The following is a 22,093-nucleotide window of genomic DNA, read 5'->3' as shown; positions in this document are numbered from 1 at the left end:
TTCCCTGTACCCTGACAATGGATTACTGCTTGAAATATCTTTCTTCATTCTTGCTTATACCAAAAAAAAAAAAAAAAAGGAAAAAAATTAAATTGTTTTTCTTCTCAGTAGCAGATCAGTTTTCTGTTATTGTTTGTTGTCACCTTCTTGTTAATGTTTGTGTGCATCTGTGTTTTATTTAACACTTTCCCCTGTTATTTTTTCGTTTACACTTAAGCAGGTAAGGAACCAAATGCTCTCATGTTCCCTGTACCCTGACAATGGATTACTGCTTGAAATATCTTTCTTCATTCTTGCTTATACCAAAAAAAAAAAAAAAAAAAAGGAGAAAAATTCATTAAGGAGTGCTGGTTGTTCAGTTAGACTCAAGTCTAGGTGTGGTACTAAGAATTGAAAAAAAACACTTTGTTTTTTTGTTGTTCCTATATTCGCTAAAAGTGGGTTTTGTGGAATGAAGAATAAGTTTACCTGTACAAACATTCATCTGGAGCTTTACATGAAATTCTAGGTCTTCACTGGCAGAAGAAAAGAGAACAGAGAAAAATTCTGCACCGGGTCAAATGAAAGAGTAAGTGTTCATGAGGGGAGTACTTACAATCCAAAAGCTTTCTGATGTTGGCAGAAACCATGTTTGTGTGGTAATGCTAACCGTGCAGGTCTCGTACTGTTTCAATATCACAGCCCTTATTTATAATGAATTGTAATTTTGGAGGGGAAGGTGGATAAGGAGCATTTTGCTTTCAATGTTATATTTTTTAATTTCTCCATTTTACAGTAGAATGAAGAGCAGATTCCAGAGTTTATATATTGGGTAACTTGCTGGGTGGGTTGCATTGCTGCATGGTTCATTAAATTGTTCAATGTTTGGCATACAGAGCAGCAATTCAAAACACTAGCAAGAGTAATATTTTTCCTTGATGTCTTAAAATTGTAGACAGGAAGAAAAAAGTACTCCTGATCATGAAGAGGAAGATGAGGAAGAAGCAGCAGAGAATGGGGAGGAGAGTCAGGATGGTCCCCTTCTAGTTCCTCGTGTGAAAGTAGCAGAAGATGGTTCAATTATTCTGGATGAAGAAAGGTAACAAATTCTGTGCCTGGCTCACAGGTGGTATATACTACATTGCTGCTTAGTTTCTGAATAGAGAACAGTTACTTTGGATGGGGGAAATGTGAGTATATTTATGTGTTGAGAGTTGAGCTATCCTGACTTAGGATAAGTGGCAAAATATGAGCAGTTGTCTCCATCTCAGTAGTGGCAAACTTTCTCTATGAGAAATGTTTTTGGAGAATGAGATAGAGAGGAAGATGGCATATTTTATTACAGTGAATGAATACTGAATATTTTCAAACTTCCAAATGTCTTCTATTTAGTTAACTTACTTTGTTAAGTTGCATATGTAGTGGTTGCGTGTGTTGGCTTACTGTTATTCAGTTGTCAGTATGATTTGCTCCAGCTTTGCATCTTGCTTCTTTATTCAGTCGTCAGTGTTTTCAATAACTCTACTTAAAATATGGCTTTTTAAAAGTATTAGATTATGAAATTACTGAGTTGCCCAAATACATTATTAGCTGGGATTTAGGCCAACATGTAATGATGAAGCAGTCCTGGTAAAAGAACTTGACAGTATTCTGAAAGGATATTGGGAGGCACTTGTTGTTTCACTAAATAATTTTCTTGAATGTGTTTTTTTAAGATATTTAAGTATGTCTGTCTGTACTGTATCTTATAAAATAGGAAAAGCAAATTTATTTGCATGGGCTGAGTAGGATAATGATTTCTTGCTGCATTCTTCCATTAAAATACATGTTAAAGTAATTATGAAACCTGATTATACAATCTGACTTGTGGCAAGAAAAGTCTGGATAGCTAGCTTATAAACATCTACTATGTGTCTTAGCATTGTTTTCAGGTAAGTGTCTTTGTGCGTTGCTTTCCAGTTTAACTGTAGAAGTTCTAAGAACAAAAGGTCCATGTGTTGTAGAAGAAAATGATCCCATCTTTGAGCGTGGCTCTACAACTACGTATTCGAGCTTCAGGAAAAGTTTTTACACGAAACCATGGTCAAATAAAGGTGAGTTTACTTTTGGCTTCAAGTTCTGAGTCTGAAGAAAAACTTTGTTTTCCATCTGTGCTTTGTACTCAACAATTTTCATTTCTGGTGGAGTAAAAGGATCTACTTATGTGTGGTGTGGTCACAAACTGTTATAACAAGCAGAGCTGTGATGTTTACTGTGGAAATGGGCATTTTTTTAGAAATTCAGTGCCTTATGATTTGCAGCCTACCTGTGAATTTTTTGTCATGGATGCTTACATGCTAGTCTGCCTTATCAAAAGCATAATTTTGGATTCTGGTGTCCAGATATTTGCGCTCTACATGAAACAGTTAGCATTTCTTAACAGCTGCTTTTCTTGGCCCTTCCAGCATGCAGAAGAATAAGTTCTATAAGCCATCTCTATACAGGCTGATTTCAGTGCACATATTTTTATGAGTGCATGGGTTGTTTTTTTAATTATGCCTGTTGTGAATTGTTTATTATCTCTAAGCTGACAGTACTGTGCAAGACTTCTTACAATTGTAAATGTTTTTTTTTACAACCCTAGAGGGAAGAATTAGCTTCAGAATTCACTGTGCTGCTTTTGGAATGCACTCTTTCCCTGTTGAGAAATAATAATAGAGATGGTATTCTTACACATGTGTTTTTTCTGATTTTTGTTTGTCAGCATAATAAAAATGAACTTTGGCAATTTGGAATTGGTTAGCTTTGATTTACTAGCTTTACAGAAGATATGTCACATTCTGCAGTTTTGTACTAGTTTATACAGTTCTTTCTGTCAATAGTTCATTCAGCAAATGTTATTAGAGGTATTTAGGTGAAATAACACATGTACTCCGTCCCAGCTGAACTTGCAGCCACAGCAGATAACTGTGAGCCCATGCAGGCAGGGCACAGGAACAACCACAAAACGATGGATGAAAGGCAAAAAACAAATTTAATCTCAATAGCTCTTGGACTGGGGAATCTCCAAGGCAGCACTCAGGCAGAGGCATGCAAGCAGAGGACACAGGCACTGTGGAATGAGAGTCCTTATTAACAAAAGTCCTTGTTAGGAGGAGAGTGAGAGTTCAGATTTGCAGTTCTCGCCTGTATTTCAGGGGTTCAGGCGTTTCTCTGTGCTTGGATCCTGTTCAACAGCAGGGCAGGAATCTCAGGCATGTTGGATAAGGTGCCCCTGAGCCCATCCTAAGCCTGTTTTATCTAACTGCAGATGTTCTATTTGTTGAGCACATAAGACTTAACAATTAGTGTGACACATGTTTTCCAGCACCCCATCATGCTGGAGGTACTTGAGCATATTTACAGTCCTCTTCACCTGTCTTCCATTACTTCCCTACAGTAACCTTAAAATTATTTATCTTGTCGCATTAAGTTTGAAAGCTTTTTTTATTTTAGATTAGAAGAAGGATGGTTAATTAAATACTTAAGTGTGTGTAATTTTTTTTGCCCTTTACTTCCAGAAACAGACATGTTCTTTTTAGCTATCAGTATGGTGGGAACAGACTTCTCCTTGATTGGACGGCTGTTTCCTCATAGAGCCCGAGCAGAAATTAAGGTAAATTAATTTAGGCAATTAAACATCTGTTTTCACTTTTCTGATTCCAGTTTACTGTTCCTATGCGTCCTCTGCTAGTGTTGATAATTTTGATGCTAACTGGATCTGTAGCAATACTTTTTTTAATAACTTTACAAGAGGCAGTAAGTCTCTGAAACAGGCTGGGTTGAGTTCTGAACAACAGATCTGCTATATCTAGCATATCTCAATACAGTTTGTTGCCATTTTATGTTAACTGAAGATCACTGCTTAGCAGAGAATCATGGAATGGTTAGAGTTGGAAGGGACCTTAAAGATTATCAAGTTCCAACCCCCTGGCCATGGGCACGGACACCTCCCACTAGACCAGGTTGCTCAAAGCCCCATCCAGCCTGGCCTTGAACACTTCCAGGAATACAGTCCACAGCTTCCCTGGGCAACCTGTTCCATTGTGTCACTGCCCTCACAGTAAAGAATTTCTTCCTAATATCTAATCTAAATCTCCCCTCTTTCAGTTTAAAACTTTTACTCCTTGTCCTGTCACTACAGTGCCTCATAAAGAGTCCTTCCTCTTGTAGACCCACATTAGGTACTGAAAGGCTGCTACAAGTTCTCCCCAGCGCCTTCTCAAGGCTGAATAACCCCAACTCTCTCAGCCTTTCTTCATAGGAGAGGTGCTCCAGCCCTCTGATCATCTTCATGGCCCTCCTCTGGACTCACTCCAATGGGTCTATGTCTTCTTATTTGGGGACTCCAGAGCTGGATACATACTCCAGGTGGGGTGTCACCAGAGCAGAGTGGAGGGGCAGAATCGCCTCCCTTGACCTGCTGGCCACACTTATTTTGATGCAGCCCAGGATGTGGTTGGTTTCTGAGCACATATTGCTACCTTATGTTGAGCTTCTCATACATCAACACCACCAAATCCTTCTCTTCAGGGCTGCTCCCAATCCATTCTCTGCCCAGCCTGTATTTGTGCTTGGGATTGCCCGACCCGCATGCAGGACCTTGCACTTGGCCTTGTGAGGTTTGCACAGGCACAGCTGTCCAGGTCCCTCTGGATGGCATCCATTCCCTCCAGTGTGTCAATCACACCATACAGCTTGATGTTGTTGGCACACTTGCTGGGGATGCGCTCTATCCCACTGTCCATGTCACCCATAAAGATGTTAAACCGTGCTGGTCTCTGTACCAGCCCCTGGGGAACACCACTCATCACTGGTCACCACTTGGACATCGAGCTGTTGACCGCAGCCCTTTGAGCGCCACAATCCAGCCAATTCCTTATCCACTGTTCATCCATCAAATCCATGTCTCTCCAATTTAGAGACCAGGATGTCATGTGAGACAGTGTCAAAGGCTTTGCACAATTCCAGGTAGATGATGTCCATTGCTTTTCACTTACTCAATGCTGTAATACCTTCATAGAAGGCCACCAAATTTGTCAGGCACAATTTGCCCTTAGTGAAGCTGTGTTGACTGTCAGCAGTCACCTCCTTAACATCCACAAGCGGATGTTTGGTGAGAGTCTTCTGTGTTGCCTCTTTTGTGGCATCCAGCTGGGAAGATCTTTGATATCTCAAACCTTGCTTAGATTGGAAGTAAGGACAAATACTTTGAAAATAATAAAAATTTATGACTGGTGTTGTATATTGGAGGCAGATTTTATGTTTAAAAATTAATTACAAACTTGTGTTCTGAAGGTGTGTTTTTAAGTTTTAACCTTAGTTGGTGGAAAATTATGTTGCATTCACCTGCCATTTTGTATAACATAATGTTTAATTTCTTGCTTACTGAAAAAGGCAAATGTATCTTTGCTTTCAGAACAAGTTCAAACGTGAGGAAAAAGCTAATGGATGGAGGATAGACAAAGCTTTCAGTAAGTAAAGTAAATGTACCCCACCCTGCAATGAGTCACTAAATGGTAGTCATCTTTTCTCATGGTAATTTTTGTCCTTTGCCTGGATCAAAATGGGTTATAAAGAAAAGTTTCTGCTCATGGTTGAGTTCAGAAGCTGGAGAATTTTAGGGGTTTATAACAAGCATGGTTTACAGTAAAGATCTTTAGATTTAAATTCTGGCTTTTCTATGTCTGATGAATGACATTAATATAAACTTTCCTATATGTATATTCAGTTGAAGATTATTTTGATTCACGGGAATGTGTAGCAAAGATACTTATGGTAAACTGCCTTGAGAATCCTTAAAGGCTTTGCGTGTTATTTAAATGACCTACATAAGTCCTAGAGCAGCATGTTAATACATTATTTGCTCCTAGGGTACAATGCATGTATTTGTCGTTTACTAAATTTTCTAAACTACTAAGTACTGTAAGCTTTTTACTATTTGTTTTTTAAAACCAAGCTACCATAATGCTTGTATATGTCAACTCCAGTTCCTGCTCGTGATACAGAAAGTGTTTGCAAAAGCAATTCTCTGTTTAAATTTAAATAATCTTTGCTTTTTAATATCATAACATAGACCACTGATTATTTTACAAAGCAGAAGCTTGGAAAAATTATCAAATTTGAAATCTTTTCTCCTTTTTTGCTTTTATCTGACAGAAGAAAAGCGTCCCTTCGATTTTGAATTCTTTGCCCAGCTGCTTGAGAAGGTCTTAGCAGATGAGGAAAAGAGGAAGCAAAAAACTGTTAAAAGCCAGAAGCCAAAGGAAAGGAAGCCATCAAGGCCTAGGAAGAAGCCAAAAGGTACTTTAAAAGAGTGTTTGAGATATTGCTACAGAGCAGTGGTCAGTAGTGTGTTGCTAGCAGAGGAAAAATCACATAGGGAATCTTTTCCTTCTCAGTTCCTGACAAGGCAAGAAGGTCTTGCCTTGATAGCATAACTATTTCAGATGTAGTTTTGTGATGTATGGGATGGTAGTAGTTGGCAGCAGTCAGTTTCCGGAGGTGCATTTTCTCTGGGCAGGAATCTGAGACTGCATTGAGATTAGTGATTGTCCACAGTCTGAAGCACTGATATTCTAAATGGGGTTTTATTTTAACAGTTGAAAAGTATTTCCACGAGTTGCTAACAAATCACTTTTAAAATCCTTGGGCCAAACCATTTTAATGGCAAGGTCTTCTGTGACTTTTAAATTAAATTTTTCTTATATCTTAAACCTTTTTAAGGTTGATGTTTCTCCTTTAATTATAGTTACACTCCCTAAGTCTGAAGGGTGTAATTCTTTGCAGGGAGTCTTGTAAAAGTTGTCTTTGTTTTCTGGTCTGCTCAAAATAAAGAATAAAGATTGATTAAATACTATTGATCACTGTATTCACTATCTAGTATCTTATAACCCCATTACCAGTGAAGTAGCCTTTCACAGATGTGCTGAAATTAAGAACAGTTACACTGACACCACTTCATAAATTCTCTGCCAATTCTGTTAGGTTGTTCACTTGTTTGTTCCACAATGCCATCTACAAGAAAATGGGTTCTTGTGGAACAAACAAGTGAACAACCTTTTTAAAGGGGATGCTAGCTAGCAATTGATTCTTAAAATTGACATAGTTGCTTCTTTTATATAGGCTTCATTTCATACTAGATGAAGTAAAATGTCCTGCCTGTTAGGACTTACAGCTACATATAGAAATTCTTTTCATAAACTTTAATGGTAGATTAAAAGTACTTTGTGAAGTAATTTGAGCATGCTTTTTGACTTCTCTTGCATTTTGGATTTCTTAATTATAGGGGAACAAGTTTGTATAAGAATAATGAAAAGGACAGGGAAAGTTTTGTGGTGGTTGATATTCTGCCTAAATACAAGATCGAGACAAATTGTTGTGAAAAGAGGAGGCAGTAGAATTTTAGAAACTCATTAAATCTAGAAAAGGACTTGTGAATTATTAGATAGTAATTCAGCTTTCTTATGTAAATAAGAATGATTAACAAAAACACATCTATTGCTGAAAAATACTTCCCCATGGCTTACCTTCTGCAGCCATCATCACCTTTTTCTGCAGAGATATAATAACTTTTTTTTCAGAAATAGCAATACCTGTTTTTCCTGGAGCCAAAAGTGATTGTGTTACCTGCTAAAAAGTAGAGGAACAAGAACATTTACTAAATTGCATCCTATACTAAATTGCATCTGGTATTGACTTTACCCTGGTGAAATGTCCCATGTACAGAATGTGTTTTGCATTTAGTGTTGAAGTTAATCTACTCTGAAGCTTTTCTGTTAAGTCAGTGACTGACTTCTGATGGTCCTGCTCATGTGTCTGACAGTATATTGGCAGTGATGTATGAATTCACAAGATGTTGCTAGTGGAAACATCTTTGCTATTGGTGGCTCATAATACTCCACCAGTCTATTAAACAGGAACTGTATTGTCTCAATAGCAAAAGCTGCCAGCACAGAAGCTGCTAATGATAAAGATGATCTCCAGGAAGCTAGAATTTCTGATGCAGAAACAGATACTGTGATGGCTGAGAAAGAAAATGAAGAATCTTTGGGAATTTCTGAACAAGCAGAAGAACAGGTTGCATCAGAGCCATCATTAGCAAAAAAGAAGAGAAAGAAAAAGAGAAAAGATGATCTTGACCAGGAAGTGGAGAATCTTTCAGAAGAAACGTCTGTCCCTCCAAAAATTGCGGAAGAAGATAAATCCTCTAAGAAAAGTAAGAGGCAAAAGTGCTGACTGTCAAATGTTCAAATATCATAGAATCAGAATGGTTTGGGTTGGAAGGGACCTTAAAGATCATCTTGTTCCAACCCCCCGACCACAGGCAGGGACACCTTCCACTAAACCAGATTGCTCAACGCCCTATTCAGCCTGGTCTTGAACATCTCCAGGGATGGGGCATGCACAGCTTCCCTGGGCAACCTGTTCCAGTGTCTCACCGTCTTCATAGTGAAAACTTATTTCCTGATATCTAATCTAAATCTACCCTCTTCTAGTTCGAAGTTCTGTCACTACATGCCCTTATAAAAAGTCCCTCTCCAGCTTTCTTGTGGGTTTCTTTATATAAAATTTATATTTTATATAAGGACTTTGCAAATTTGAAATTGAGAACTTGGGTTTTATTTCACTAATCTGCCTTGGGAGCTTGTGGAATAATGCCTTTCAAAATCAGCTTTCATACTAAATCTAAGCATTTTATTTTTACTGAGAAAAGTTGTCATAAATCTTAATACTTAGGCATTTTCTACTGGGATTTTTTTTGTTTTCAATTGAGTCTTGCTTCACTATAGCTAGGATGTGAGAATTTGGATTCTAAGATGTTGCCCAGAATGTCCAAATTGATTTAATTCTTATTCATTAGCAGAAAAAAAAATGGTATGTGATGCTAACGATGATCATACTACCTGTAGAGAAGAACTAGATAATGTTACTGAAGGAAAACAAGATGAGACTGCTGTTACAGAGGAAGAGAGATCAACATCCTGTTTATCATCCAATGACATAATGGAGGGAGAAAATGATGTCAATTTATGCAGGTAATGTTTTCAATGGAAGGCTTAGGCAAAATGAAAAATAGTTTAACGTTTTAATACTGGTTTTATTTATTCATGTATACCATCATGTTAACTGGCACAGAATGGGCAGGTTTTTGGTTTCTGAAGACTGCCCTATGTTTTAGTAAGCTGTTTTTTATTTACAGTCTCAATATATTCTCTGTCCTGATGGCTGCGCTTGCAGAGTTAATTTATATTAATACTAAAATCCTATCCAAAACTTCCCAGCTTTCACTTTATTTTCGGGTGTCAATGGAGGCTGTTGGTTTACCCTAATTCCTAATATTTCTCTCAAAGCACTACTTGGTGGTGTTGCTTATATCTGTTTTTTATAAGATGGTTTTTGTGGGAAAAGAAGGTTGTTTGGATTTGATTTGTGCAGGACCTGGGTGGGAACTAACCTTTTGGTTTTAGTTTTGGGCATTCTTTTATGACAGAGAAAGCGAATGTTTGTTTTACTAAAACTTGTTACACAAGAAAATGGTAAATCTAAAAGTTATTATAAAGCTGCTGGTGCTACTTCAGAATTTTGTGTCTTAATTGTTGTATTTAGCTGTATTGTAATTGTTTGTTGTTTCATACAGATTCCCATAACTTTTATGTGCTTTAATACCTCTTTGGAAGCATATGAAGGAATAGTATTTGTCTTTGAACTTAACATAGATTGTTAAAGAAGACTGGGGTGAGGGGGAGCAGAGAAAAACCTTCTGCGTACAGTGTTTATATTAGTAAAGTCTGTTTAAAAGGAATATCTAGTTTAGAACATAGAGACGAAATTTTAAAATCGTCATGTAATAGCATTGCAAAAGTACAAAAGTTAATCTAAAGCTTATATCCTGCAAATATCACTAAAATCTGTCAGATTCTCTGAAACTCGAATAGTTATTTAGTGTCAAAATTGCATAATTTTTCTGTGCAACTTGATCTTTCTGTAAACAATAATACTAATATAATGCTTTTGTGTGCTTTTATTCACTTCAGCTTTGAAGGTAGCAATGATGTTATACTAGAAACTGAATGTGCTAAACTGAGAATCCTAGATATTAGAGATGATACATCACAGGAAAGCCCGATTTCAAAGTTACCTGTTTCAAAGATGAGAAGCAAAGAAAGACAATCTGAAGAAACTACAGAAACAAAGGTATTTATTTAATTCTTACTTCTTAAGGTCTTCCTCCTTAACATTCAACGTGTTTTTATAAATCAAAGCCATTTTTTGGTTGGTTTCGTCATGTTTTTACTACTAGGTGGAAAAAAGGTAACAGGCTTGATAACATCACCGGAACTTAAATACTGTCAATTTGGCTCACTTTAGTAGGTTGTCTGTTATACTAAATTTATACAGAGAGTATACTGTGCATGACTAGCTTACTTCATAGACAATTAAAACAGCTGAACAGTTCAGTTATTCAAAAGTGAAGCAGTACAACATCAACAGTAAAGTCTTGGAGTAAGATTTTGCTGGCGTAGCTTACTCGTGCAATGTTAGAAACTTACTTGAGCAGGATGACCATTGGGTTTTTTGTGCTGCCTCAGAATGGAAACCTGTTAAACTCTTGTCCACTAGTACTGGTTGCCATGAGGTGTTTCAGGAAAGATCGAAGAAACTGGACCGAGATTGAATGATCTTTCTTTGGGTATGTTCTAATGAGGTTCAGCAGTTTAAAAACCTCATGCGGGTGTGTCTGGCTTCTTTTGAAGCCCTTGATTCCTAATCATGAGTTTGTCTAGCTGCTTTTTTGCATCTGTCTGTACCTTTGTCATGAATTGCATGCTACAGCTGAGAGTTCATTCCTTTAATTATTTGCTTACTTGAAAGAGTGTATTCTTTGCACTGTTTTAAGCCTGGTGCCTGGTTGTTTAATATGCATTGTACTTCCATTGTTCTGTTCCTGTTCATCTTCTCTAGGCTCTTGCTGCTTACAAGGCCAGTATTCCTCTCTGCAGCAATATTTTTTTCAAGCTGAGGAGTTCTAGTCTTACACTTCCCTTCATATAGAGAAAGTTCTGATTGTCCTTATACCCTTGCATCACTATCGTACTGTTTAAAGACTTGTGCCACAGGGGAATGAATTACTTCTCTTGTGCTTTCCCAGACAAAGAATGATCTTATGGCTAAAGTTTGTGGTGAGATATTAGGAAATTCTAAGTGTTAGTGTTTCCCTGTTGTAATGGGTAAATTATTTGTCCTTTGGCATTTATTTTTCTTACCTAAAAGAATGTCTTTGTCTAAATGGAAAGCAGCTACTTAGGATCTTTGTAAATACTAAATGCCTGTAGTTGGAAATGTTGTAACAATACGATCTCCTTCGTTAGATGGAATAATATATTCAAAAATCGGTGAACTGAACAGGGCAATGTACTATATACACCAGCTTATCATGGTGGTGTCAGTAGCCTGAGTAGCTAAGCTATCTAGCTGATTAATTATGGCTGTTTGACATGCAGCATAATAACCTCTAAAACTGTAATTTCAAAAGACCTTTTATGTCAGTTCTAATTCTCTTGGCCTGTTGTAGTTAATTTTTTTTAAAAGTATCTGAACATAATCAAGGACTAAAACTAGAAATGCTCAGCCAACCAGTGATGTGAAACATGATTCTATTAATATTATTGAAGAGGTAAATAAAATAGAGAAATGTTTTATGCAGTTAGCTTTTACCATAATTTACTAAATAGGTTCCGTAAAGTCTTTTCTGTAATTGTGATTAGTTTGCTATGTTGTCAGGTTTTTTCTTTTTCAGAGTGATGGTCTGTGCTCTCTAGGCAAATGATTTAAATACTAGACTTGGAAAGTAATGATAGTTGATCCTTCCTAAGGAGTCTTATCAGCTTCATCCAATTGGACAACAAAGAAATAGGCTGACAGGAACCTCGTGAAGTGTTCAACAAGGGGAAGTGCAAAGTCTTGCACCTGGGGAGGAACAACCCCAGGCACTAGCATGTGCTGGGAACCACCTAGGTGGAAAGCGACTTTGCAAGAAAGGACCTGGCTGTCCTGGTGGGCACTATGTTGAACATGAGTCAACGATGTGCCCTGGCTGCAAAAAAGGCTAATGGTATCCTTGGCTGTATGAGGAGAATTGTTACCAGAAGGTTGAGGAAGGTGATCCTACCGCCCCTATTCAGCACTGGTGATGCCACACCCAGAGTACTGTGACCAGTTCGGGGCTCCCAAATGTGAAAGACATGGACATACTGGAGATAGCTCATCATAGGGCCATGAAGATGGTGAAGGGACTTAAGAAAGAGAAGATTCAGGGGCATCTCTTTAATATCTACATAAGATATATAGATACCCCCATGGCAGGGGAGTTGGAACAAGATGATCTTTAAGGTCCCTTTCAACCCAAACCATTCCATAATTCTATATAAAAACCTAAAGGGAGGGTGCAAAGAGGATGGAGCCAGGCTGTTTCCAGTGGTGCCCAGTGATAAAAGAGGAGACAGTGGGCACAAGCTGAAACACAGGAGGTTCCCTCTGGACTTCAGGAAGTACTTTTTCACTCTGAGGGTGACAGAGCACTGGCACAGGTTGCCCAGAGAGGTTGTGGAGTCTTCATCCTTGGCAATATTCAAAAGCCACCTGGACATGGGCAGGCACGTAGGCAACCAGCTCTGTGTGGCTCTGCTTGAGCAGTGGGGTTGGTCCAGATGACCTCCTGAGGTCCCTTCAGACTTCAGCCATTCTGTGACTCTTGTTCTTGTTTCTGCTTTTCTCTACATTGCAGCAGAGTTCTACATTTATCATTTCATTTCTACAATAATTTTTTTTCTTACTCAGAACAAAGACATACATGACGTAGATAGACCTGATGAAAAGCAGAGTGCACCAGAAAGTGATTCTCAGTCTGAAAGCATGTAAGTAGAATCATTTTACCTTGCAATGGTATTTGAGCTAAACCTGGATTTACTTAATTTGGATATAATTCTGGTTTACCATAGTAAGATACACGGTAGATCCTGGTAACTTTTTACCATATTTAGTGAAGTTTATGATAGAAATTTTGATCACCAAGGAGCAATGCTTTGACTAAAATTTAAAATGTTACATTAGAATGAGGAAGATGAACTAAGCTTAGAAAAAGGTTAGCCCCTCTACAGCGAGTAAGAATGAGAAATTTATGTGAAGAAGTTCTGTCATTTTTTGGTGGAACCTTGGTTGTGAAAAGTAATTTTTTATTATTTTTTTTAGAAAGGGCCTCACTGTATTCTTTGAAATTTCCAGTTGTCGATAGACCTTATTAGCTTGAACACATCATGTGTATGGTGTATTCATACCTTCCTAATTAGAAACTGTTGCTCTTGGGAACTCAATGCAAGAGTCTAGCTGAGACACACCTCTCTAGAAGATACTCCAAGTTGTCTCTGCCTTACCTGCACTCCTTTATGAAGTTAATCTTTGTGATTATTTCTTACACTTGCTGTAATTGAGTAGTGGTGTTTAACAAGTCTGTGCCTAAAGTTTCCATCTTTGAGTGATCTGCAACTTCCTGTTCCATGATACAATTTTTTAAAAGTGATTTAGGGATAGGCTACTAGTTAATGCTAAGTTGTTTTTCATGCTTCTGTCCTTCCCATATTGAAGGGCAGCTCATTCTTACGGTAAAGACTGTCTAAGCTTTATTTGTCCTGTTCTAGGAAGAATGTAAGAAAAGGTAGTAGTTACCAATCTGAAGATTACTGATAAGATTACTGATAAACAGTATGTGAATTTCAGGACCCTATTGCAATGGTTAAGGACACAGAAATTGATGCGTGTACCCCATTCTTCAATAGTGTATTGATGTTGGCAGTAGGGCAAGTTATCTGAAAATAGAAGTTCGTATTTCTGTGAGTGAGATAACTTTGAAAGTGAATGGAGGGACAGGAGATACAGGTGCAAAATTTTGTGTATTAAGTGAATTTGCTCTACTTTGGAGCAAATTTCTATTGTTTCTATTTAAATCAGTAAGCCTGTTCACACTGACATTGATTGTGAATCTCTAGGACAAGAGGTATTCCTTCAGATATTTTTTAGTAGATTTCACTGAAAGCCAGCAAAGTTCTTAAGATTTATTTTACATTCTTTGTATTAAATAGTATCATACCTTCTAATATCAGAAAGATGTAATATGATTTTTCTCAATTTATTGGCTTGCTGCATTACCCATGCGGTCTGTGGTGCTCTTGAAATACATTGTGGACCATGTAAGACTTTTAGTTTCTTTTTGACAATAATATATACCACCTCTTTTTATATCTGAAGGAAAACTGAAAAGCCAGCAGACAGAGGGCGCTTGCAAAGACCTAAACCAAATTTAGTGAGATCATCTGCAAGGAGAGAAATAGCAACCCAAGAGAAAATGGAGGCTGAGACTTCTTCTCCAAACCTTGTGAATACAGATGAAAAGGTCAGAAGGAGGAACATTGCTTAATATGCTGTGCTTGATGCTGTATCCATGTTGACCAATGCTGATCCTGTGGGCCAGCTGCAGTCTAATTATTATTCTGAGAATAATACTGTACACTTCTGAGAATAACACTGTACACTTTTCAAGAGTAATATTCATTGCCTCAATTCCAGTGCTCTGAGGAAGACAGTAGAAGAAACAGAAATGAAGCCATGGAAGTAGAGAACACAGATTTGGATACTAAATCTGAGTAAGTATTGAGATACCTTTTCCAGTCTCCTGGAATCAACTGACTAGAATTGTTAATTTATCCTATATAGTGTTGTTATAAGAAGACAACAATAACTCTGAAATTTTAACATAAATCTTAAATTTGACTTTGGCATTTTCTTGGATGGTATCAAATGGTACTATGATATAAGGTATGGACTGCTTTTCTGGGAAAGCGTTTTTTTATGCAGTATACCATGTATGCTTGGAATTTGGAAGGGGGAAGGAATGGAAGTGAAAACTATGGCTTCGCCTTTTTCCCACAATGACTCTGCTTTTACCAGTGTCAGAAGCAGGTATGGATGCAATCTAGTTAGGTTCCTCACCTGTGTGATAACTTCGTGTCTTTTTAATAGGTAGATAAACGGAGTTTTCACACTCTGTAAGCCTGAAGAAAGTTTAGTTGTCATGTGGGAAACGTTTGTGCAAATCCTTCCAAATTCTTCCAAAGAAAGCCTAATTCCAGTAAAGCAAGCTGTGCAAGTCATTTAATATTATATTTGAAAAAAATATAGGCTTGAATAGAATGCAATAAATGTCACTGTTGTGCTTACTTTGTGCAGAGAACATGAAAAAACTGTAATTGCAAAGGCAGTAGTTAGAGGATGTCGACAGAGATTTAAGCCTAATGTTACAAGAGCGTCTGGAAGGAAAGAAGAGCCTGGAAAAGATGCAGGAAATGACAAAATGTCCCATCCACCCCCCAAGAAAGAAACCGAAAAGGTATTTAATAGAGTGAGGTAACTGGAGATAATGTGTTAGCTAAAAACCTGCTGGATGCAACAGCAATGTTATCTTTTTCTTTTCTTTTTTTTCTTTCATTCCCCTGAGTATGACCAGGAGTCAGCTATTCGCTTAACCTGCAATTACAATGTGATACAGCTTAGGGGCCTCAGCTAAGCTGGGAGCTTGTCACAGAAACAGTAGATGACAATAACCTTTTGTGTGTAAGATCTGGATTTTACTGCACCTTCTGGCTATGTGAAATGTATCGTGTAATTGCTTGTGTCTGTCATAAACTATCTATTTTGTATTCTGTTATGGACAGTTACCTGGTCTGTTAGGTAAATCCGTACTTTATAAATGTAGGAGACTTAATGTCTTAATGTTCTATTTCTACTCAGAATACTGATGAAAGTAATAGGTCAGATGCTACTAATGAAGAAGCTGCAGAGAAAAATGATAAAGTCCTGGAGACAGTGTCTCGGTAAGTATGTGAAAAAAGAGAAGACATATGCTGCTCTCCAGCAATTTGCCATCCTTCTTGCTTCTGATAGTATTACATAGTGTAGTAATTACAGAAAAAAGAAAAAAAAAAACCCAAAAAACCAAACAAATAAGAAAGCCACCCTACCCTGCCTACCCTCCCCCACAAAAATACCCAATCCAACACCAAAACCCAAATCAAAGCAGAACAGCAACTCAAAAAAACCCATAACTTTTGTTTTTAAAGGGGGATAGTTGAAGAGGATGGAGGGAGATAAACTGGGTTTCATAATTTGGCAGAAAAATACTTTAGAAGTTATTTCTTTAATTAACGTGCTATGTAACTTGATGCTGAGGTTAAAAAGACATAGAAGCATCAGACAGTTGTAATGTGCATCTGACATTTTTACGTTAGTAAGATTGTGAAGTTAGTTATATATTTTTATGAATGTTTGTTATTTTTAACCCTTCATTAAATTAGGTCCATCTGCTTCTAGACCAACTAGGAATACTGGAAGAGCAATTAAAGGGCAGAGAAAGGTCTATCTAGCGTGGTATCCTGTCTCCAGTGGGAAAAGAAAAAGAACAGGGCAAATATAAGTTTAAACTTGTCAGGTACTTTTTCAGTCTCTAGCAGATACACTTCTAACTTTATTGTTTCATTAATTTAGTAAAGTATAGCTCCATTTTTAGATAAGTGTGTGTTAATAACTGTTTAAAATGAATAAAAGAAAAAAATATCACTTCTCCAAGACTCTTCTCGCTTTCAGATGTGGTATGTACTAATGGATCTTATGTACTTTTCCAGATCTAATGAAACAGCTGGTTTACAGGAAGACAGCAAGCAGAGTGTGCTGAAACCAACACCTCTAAAGAGAGGCAGAGTGCAGAGACCAAAACCAAATCTAGGAAGAAGTGTTGCAAGGCAGAAAGACCTGACAGATGAAAAAGATGCTGAAGAGGAGAAAAGGGAAGGTGAAGAAGTAGAAAAAGGTGTGACACATGGTGAAAACAATGATCCATGCCTCAAAAATGTAAGTTTATTGAACAGTCACTTAGGCATGCTGTTCTGCTGGGTCCTAAGTAGAAGCCTTTAGTAACAAAGATCTAGGTGCATATTACATAATTTGTAAGCATAGCCTTTGCATGCTTCTTTTATTCTTTCAGTATAAACCGAATTGTCATGAAATTTCCTCATGCTTGCACTTGGGTTCTGTTTTCCATGGGTAGATGGATTATATCTCACTTTGTTGTGGTCACTTATTAGTGATACCAGATTGGAAAAGAGAAGTGCAGGAGCTAAAGGTTTCTTGGAAAAGAGACCACTTCAGCTAGAAAGTACATAGAAAAGTGTACTTACAGAAAAATAACAAACTTTTAAATTATCTAATGGTGTTACCTTCTTCTGTTTTTCTGAGAGGTGCTAGAATAAACTTTTCCCCTGCTTTTCTAAAAGAGAAGTCAAGCAAATCTTTCATCTTAATAGAGTGAAACTTTTGTTCCTTTTAGGATGTGATGGTGTGTGAAGATACTCAGTCAAGCAATGTGATACTAGAAGGGAATGTTTCTACAGATTCTGAGATGAACTTAGTACGCAGAAGGCAGTGTTCCCAAGAAAAGTCCTCAGAAGCAGAAAGGTATGAAAATGAAAAGGGATTGTCAGATGTCTTGAAACAGGTTTTTCAAAATGGAGGAAAGAGATGATTCAAAACCATTATTATCTCTAGGTATCTACACTTTTACATTCAGCTCCAGGTTTTAAATCGCTAATGACATGTTTAATCAAAACAATACTAGGCTTAAACAAACAAACCCCCAAGAGCTCAAAAGCATTAAGTATATGTGCTGTTGGATGTTAATTTGATATTTAGACTGTGAGCCCAGTTTTCAAATTAGTATGTTTTTCTGATGCTCAGTTCCTGTGGTTCTCTTTTCCATGTTGGTCCTAACAGTGCATCCTTATGTGCTTATTTATACTTGAGTATAGGGTTTGATTTCCTGTTAAAGTGTCCTCTAAAAAAACCCCGAACAACTGTGCTGTAAATCTACCAGGTAGTTTTAAACATGATTAGACAGAAAAAAAGGCATTTATAAAATGTTTATATTCCTGTCAAAGTGTGACTGGACGTTGCAGTTCTGAAATGGCATCTATTTTTAACTTCTTTTTCTCACCTATTTATAAGATACACCAGGGTTTTGGTGATGTTTGATGTGCTGTTATTGGATCTTTTTTCACAGTGTCATAACTTATTGCTCTAAGAAAGCGAAGGATTTTTATACTTGGCTACTGTGTTTAGCAGAGCTACGTTCAAGTATGTCATGTGTGACTTGGGGAACCACTGTTGTCCCCTGCCTTTGATTGTTCTTTTGTTTGTTTTTGTAGGGAGTCTGGTCCTCAGAAGGAGGAGGAAAAAACTGTTGTATCATCAGCTCGGCTACTGAGGAGTCGATTCCAGAGACCAAAGCCAAATTTAAGAATTACAACTTGTAGAAAGGAAGTGCTGGATGTAAATAATAAAGGTGTATCACAGGAAGATACCAAAAAGGAAGAAAATTTGACACAGTGTGACAGTGACTGTAACATCCTTCCTGATACAGATGTAAGGCTTTTTTTTTTTTTCCTTTAGTTATATTTGATCTTTTGGGTTTGTGAAATTAAAAACTGATTATTTAAAAACTACTAAGTGAATTATTTTTTTAGAACAATTTTTCCAAAAGCTAAAATTTTTTACATGGGAACCCCTGTGCTTTCCACTTGGTTGAATGTGAGGAGAAAAATATTCTCTATTCTGTATCTCTTGTTACAGATGGCAAAGAAGAAATTTAGATTTCAAGCTATGTTGTCTAAAAGAAAAGAATGTATGTTTGTCATGGGAAGACTAAGAAATTATTAGTAAGCAGTTAGAGAAGTTTTTGCAGGAAACACTTAAGAGAGTGATTAGTACCAAACTTTGTGGACATCATAGTGTCTCCTTTTGGTTTAGTATCATGACTTTTTCTGGTTCTTGTGTTTATATTTTTCAGAAAGTAGGAAAACATGAAGTTCTGCAACCATTGGAACCCTTAGGAAAGGAGAAGTCATTTGACTCTCAGGAGGTCTCTGAGAGACCAAGCTGTAAGTCGCCAAAGACACTTTCAAGATTAGAGGATGGTGAACTCAAGTTTTGTCTATCGGAAATGAACCAAGATGACACCTCAACTGCTAACGCAAGGTAAGACCTTAGCTACTTTTATGTCTTGACTGTAACAATGAAAGTATTTTAAAGGAAATCATTGTGCCAATGGATTGCTAACTGGCAAAGAAAATCTATCGAAATACTGAACAAAATCTCAGTGGTTTTGACACTAGTGTTACTAAGGTTCTAGTTACTTCTATGCAGGCATTAAATTAGCGAGCATTCGTTTTACAACTGTTTAGTCATCTGAAACACTAGATTCACTTTATGTAAGCAGAGGAATACTAGTTTGCTTGTCAGAGAAACCATGTGAAAATTGCTTTGGCTTTACAGTAATAAGCAGACATTAAGTTAATGCTTCCAGCAAGTTAGTTAATTCTGTAATGGAAGTAGGTAGGAGACCAGTGCTTTGAAATTTTTGCTGAAACAAAAGTTTTGGGTTTAACTTAAAGTCAGCAGAACTTTTATGCTTACATGGTTTCTTTAAAAACTCAGCTGTATTTTATATGTAAATGTAATGAATCTGAGTTCATGAATCACATACTCTTGTATTAAGTTTTGTAATTCATTTTTTTTATTTTTCCTGTCTGACTTAGCATTGATAGCAAAAATACCACTGAAGAAGGAAGTAAAAAAATACCTCCTCAACCTGTTCAGCTGGTGCGGAGTAGATTCCAGAGGTACAAGCCAAACTTGGGAAGAGCTGTTGGAAAGAAGGAATTACAAATATCAGAAAATGAGAGGGAGAAAAAGACTGAAGCAGAGCAGCAGGCATTGCAAAAAGATGAGTCTGCCAACACTGTCATTGTAAGTCTAATAAGAATTAGGACTTCCAAAAGTATGGATCCAAGTTGCAAGTTCTATTTTATTAAGTTAAATTAGAAAATTTAAGTTGCATTTGCTGAAGCTGAGACACCATACTAGATAGCAAAAAATCTCAAACCCTGGTCTGGTATGTTGAGGTGTCAGTGAAGCCTACAACTTGTACTATTAATGTCTTCTGAAGAATGGGAATCTGATTTTGATTGGACTTCATGACAGGAAAAAAGAATTATGTGCATTTAAGGTAAACTGTAGAATAAAAAATGTAGTTTGTATTGCAATACATAAAAAATAGCACTTTTTTCTCATCTATTTGGATGAATGCAGTCTGTGTTGAGGAATCTAGATGGAGTATCAAGGGAAAGCAGAGAATAGCTATTTTTCAGCAAAAAAACCCTGAACCAAAACCAAAAAAAACCCACCGGTCATACTAATTTGATAAGCTTTCACTGGCTTTAGCACTGCAGTGCCTGACACTTCTCTACACAGGTGAATTGAGTCATTCACCTACACTGTGTATCCCCACATACACTTTACGGGGCACTGTAAAAGGTATTGAAACGCTCAAAAGCCATTATAGTGTGATGAACTCTGTGTAACCGTTTTGTGGGTTGCTCATGGATGTAGGCATGGTTGTGTAAACTTGCCTTAGATTTCAAACGTAGCTAAGCTTTGTCGGACTGACTCTTTTTTTGGAGTTGTTATAGCTGGTTTTTGATCTTGAAGCTGTGCAGAGTGAGCTCGGAGTACTTGTGTGCTGCGTTCCCAGAGAGGAACAGGAGCACACCACATCTCTAACCTACCTCCCTCCCATGTCCAGCTCAACATTAGCTGAGAAATTTACTTGCAGTTCAGCTCTGGCTGTTCTAGACCTGTGGCCTGTCAGCCATGCACCATCTGCTGTGCAAATCTGTAGAACCTTAGCAGGTCTGATGGTCCTCTGTACTAATAAAGCTGTCAAAGACCTGGAGCACTGAGGGATGTGTTTGAGTGGCTTCTCTGTGCAACCAGTGTGGCAAATGTAGAAGTAAAACCAGTAAGCCCTTCTGAATCTGAGGTTATGTTCTAGTGGCTTGGGTTATGTCCGTGCCATGCTCTGCAATGTACAATTTTCAAAGATTTTTCCAGTTGCCAAAGTATTTTCTTTCTGTAGCGCTCCATGCAATAAAGGGTTGATTGAGTGCTAAATAGAAAACTGTTACCCATAATGGTTGGGTGCGTGTAGTGCTTAAGAGCCTAACTCCTATGTACCTCAGGGCTAAGGAGACTCCTGTTCCTGCTTACCTATAAATTGAATTATGTGTTCAGGCAACTCTCAGTAAATGTAATGTGATTCTATTCTTGATGCAGAAAATAGCAGAGATCTGCAGTTTTGGTTGTTTGTTTTTTTTTTTACAAAATGCACTTTTGTTTCAAAAACTTCCTTAATTCTCTTCTTCTTCTTGCTTTTTTATTGCAAATTAAAGGGTGAAAATGAAGCCATATTGTGTCAGGCAGATGTGTTGAGCAAAGAGGAACAGGAACAGCAAGAGGCACCTCAGGTGCCTTGTATTTCTGAAAACATCCTGTGTGAACAAAGCAGGTGAGGTTAGAGTTTAGCAAAACTGCATTTGAGAAACTTTCATCTGGTGTGTGATGAGACACCCTTGCAAGTTTCACTCTTTTGTTCCTTGTTGCCTGTCTTTCCCCAGTATTTAATTTTCAATGCCTACAGGCAGCTTCTTCCCATGTTTTCAGAGTATGTTTTCAGTTGAGCTTTACTTGTCATTGTTTATCTGGTATGAGCTCTTTTTGACCAAGCTTTTCTTTCATTTGGTTTGTACTTGCATATACAGCAATCATACATATAACAGATATGAATTTTGTAAATGTCAGAGATCTGTCTTTTCATTGATCCCAGTGTGCTCTTCTATTTTACTGCTCTTCCTGTTAAAATAAGATCTTAAGCTTGTATTAAACTGCAGGGGTTTTCATGTTGGCATGGTTAGCAAGACAACTTTTTTCTTGATGTTAAAAATGCCTTGACAAAGAAATCTTGTTATTGCTTCTCACATGTTAACCATAAATGCCCCAAATAAGAAATATATATTTGAAAAGAAAATTTTCTTGATCTTAAACAAAACACTTTATCAGTCTCTAATCCTCTTGTATAAGTATTAATTCAAAACTTAAT

At 37.3% G+C, this 22,093-nt stretch overlaps 1 protein-coding gene across 1 annotated transcript in view; it reads left to right on the top strand.

Annotated features, from left to right (window-relative positions):
* The window catches only part of BDP1 (B double prime 1, subunit of RNA polymerase III transcription initiation factor IIIB), a gene marked incomplete at its 5' end in the record, with an annotated part of 51,215 nt that overhangs the window by 6,000 nt on the left and 23,122 nt on the right, over nt 1-22,093 (top strand). Inside the window, 20 exons of the mRNA XM_014960544.1 lie at nt 509-568; nt 935-1,078; nt 1,939-2,072; nt 3,519-3,613; nt 5,417-5,471; nt 6,157-6,300; nt 7,937-8,215; nt 8,861-9,035; nt 10,035-10,194; nt 12,838-12,914; nt 14,302-14,446; nt 14,620-14,696; nt 15,280-15,439; nt 15,841-15,923; nt 16,731-16,956; nt 17,432-17,559; nt 18,306-18,522; nt 18,947-19,134; nt 19,695-19,905; nt 21,387-21,502. Coding sequence (XP_014816030.1) covers nt 509-568; nt 935-1,078; nt 1,939-2,072; nt 3,519-3,613; nt 5,417-5,471; nt 6,157-6,300; nt 7,937-8,215; nt 8,861-9,035; nt 10,035-10,194; nt 12,838-12,914; nt 14,302-14,446; nt 14,620-14,696; nt 15,280-15,439; nt 15,841-15,923; nt 16,731-16,956; nt 17,432-17,559; nt 18,306-18,522; nt 18,947-19,134; nt 19,695-19,905; nt 21,387-21,502 — 2,874 coding nt within the window. The remainder of the gene's footprint in view (nt 1-508; nt 569-934; nt 1,079-1,938; nt 2,073-3,518; nt 3,614-5,416; nt 5,472-6,156; nt 6,301-7,936; nt 8,216-8,860; nt 9,036-10,034; nt 10,195-12,837; nt 12,915-14,301; nt 14,447-14,619; nt 14,697-15,279; nt 15,440-15,840; nt 15,924-16,730; nt 16,957-17,431; nt 17,560-18,305; nt 18,523-18,946; nt 19,135-19,694; nt 19,906-21,386; nt 21,503-22,093) is intronic.

The sequence above is a fragment of the Calidris pugnax genome, unplaced genomic scaffold (assembly GCF_001431845.1).
Source record: "Calidris pugnax isolate Ruff unplaced genomic scaffold, ASM143184v1 scaffold547, whole genome shotgun sequence".
In the NCBI taxonomy this organism is placed as follows: Eukaryota; Metazoa; Chordata; class Aves; order Charadriiformes; family Scolopacidae; genus Calidris; species Calidris pugnax.
This window is presented reverse-complemented; position numbering and strand designations above follow the sequence as displayed.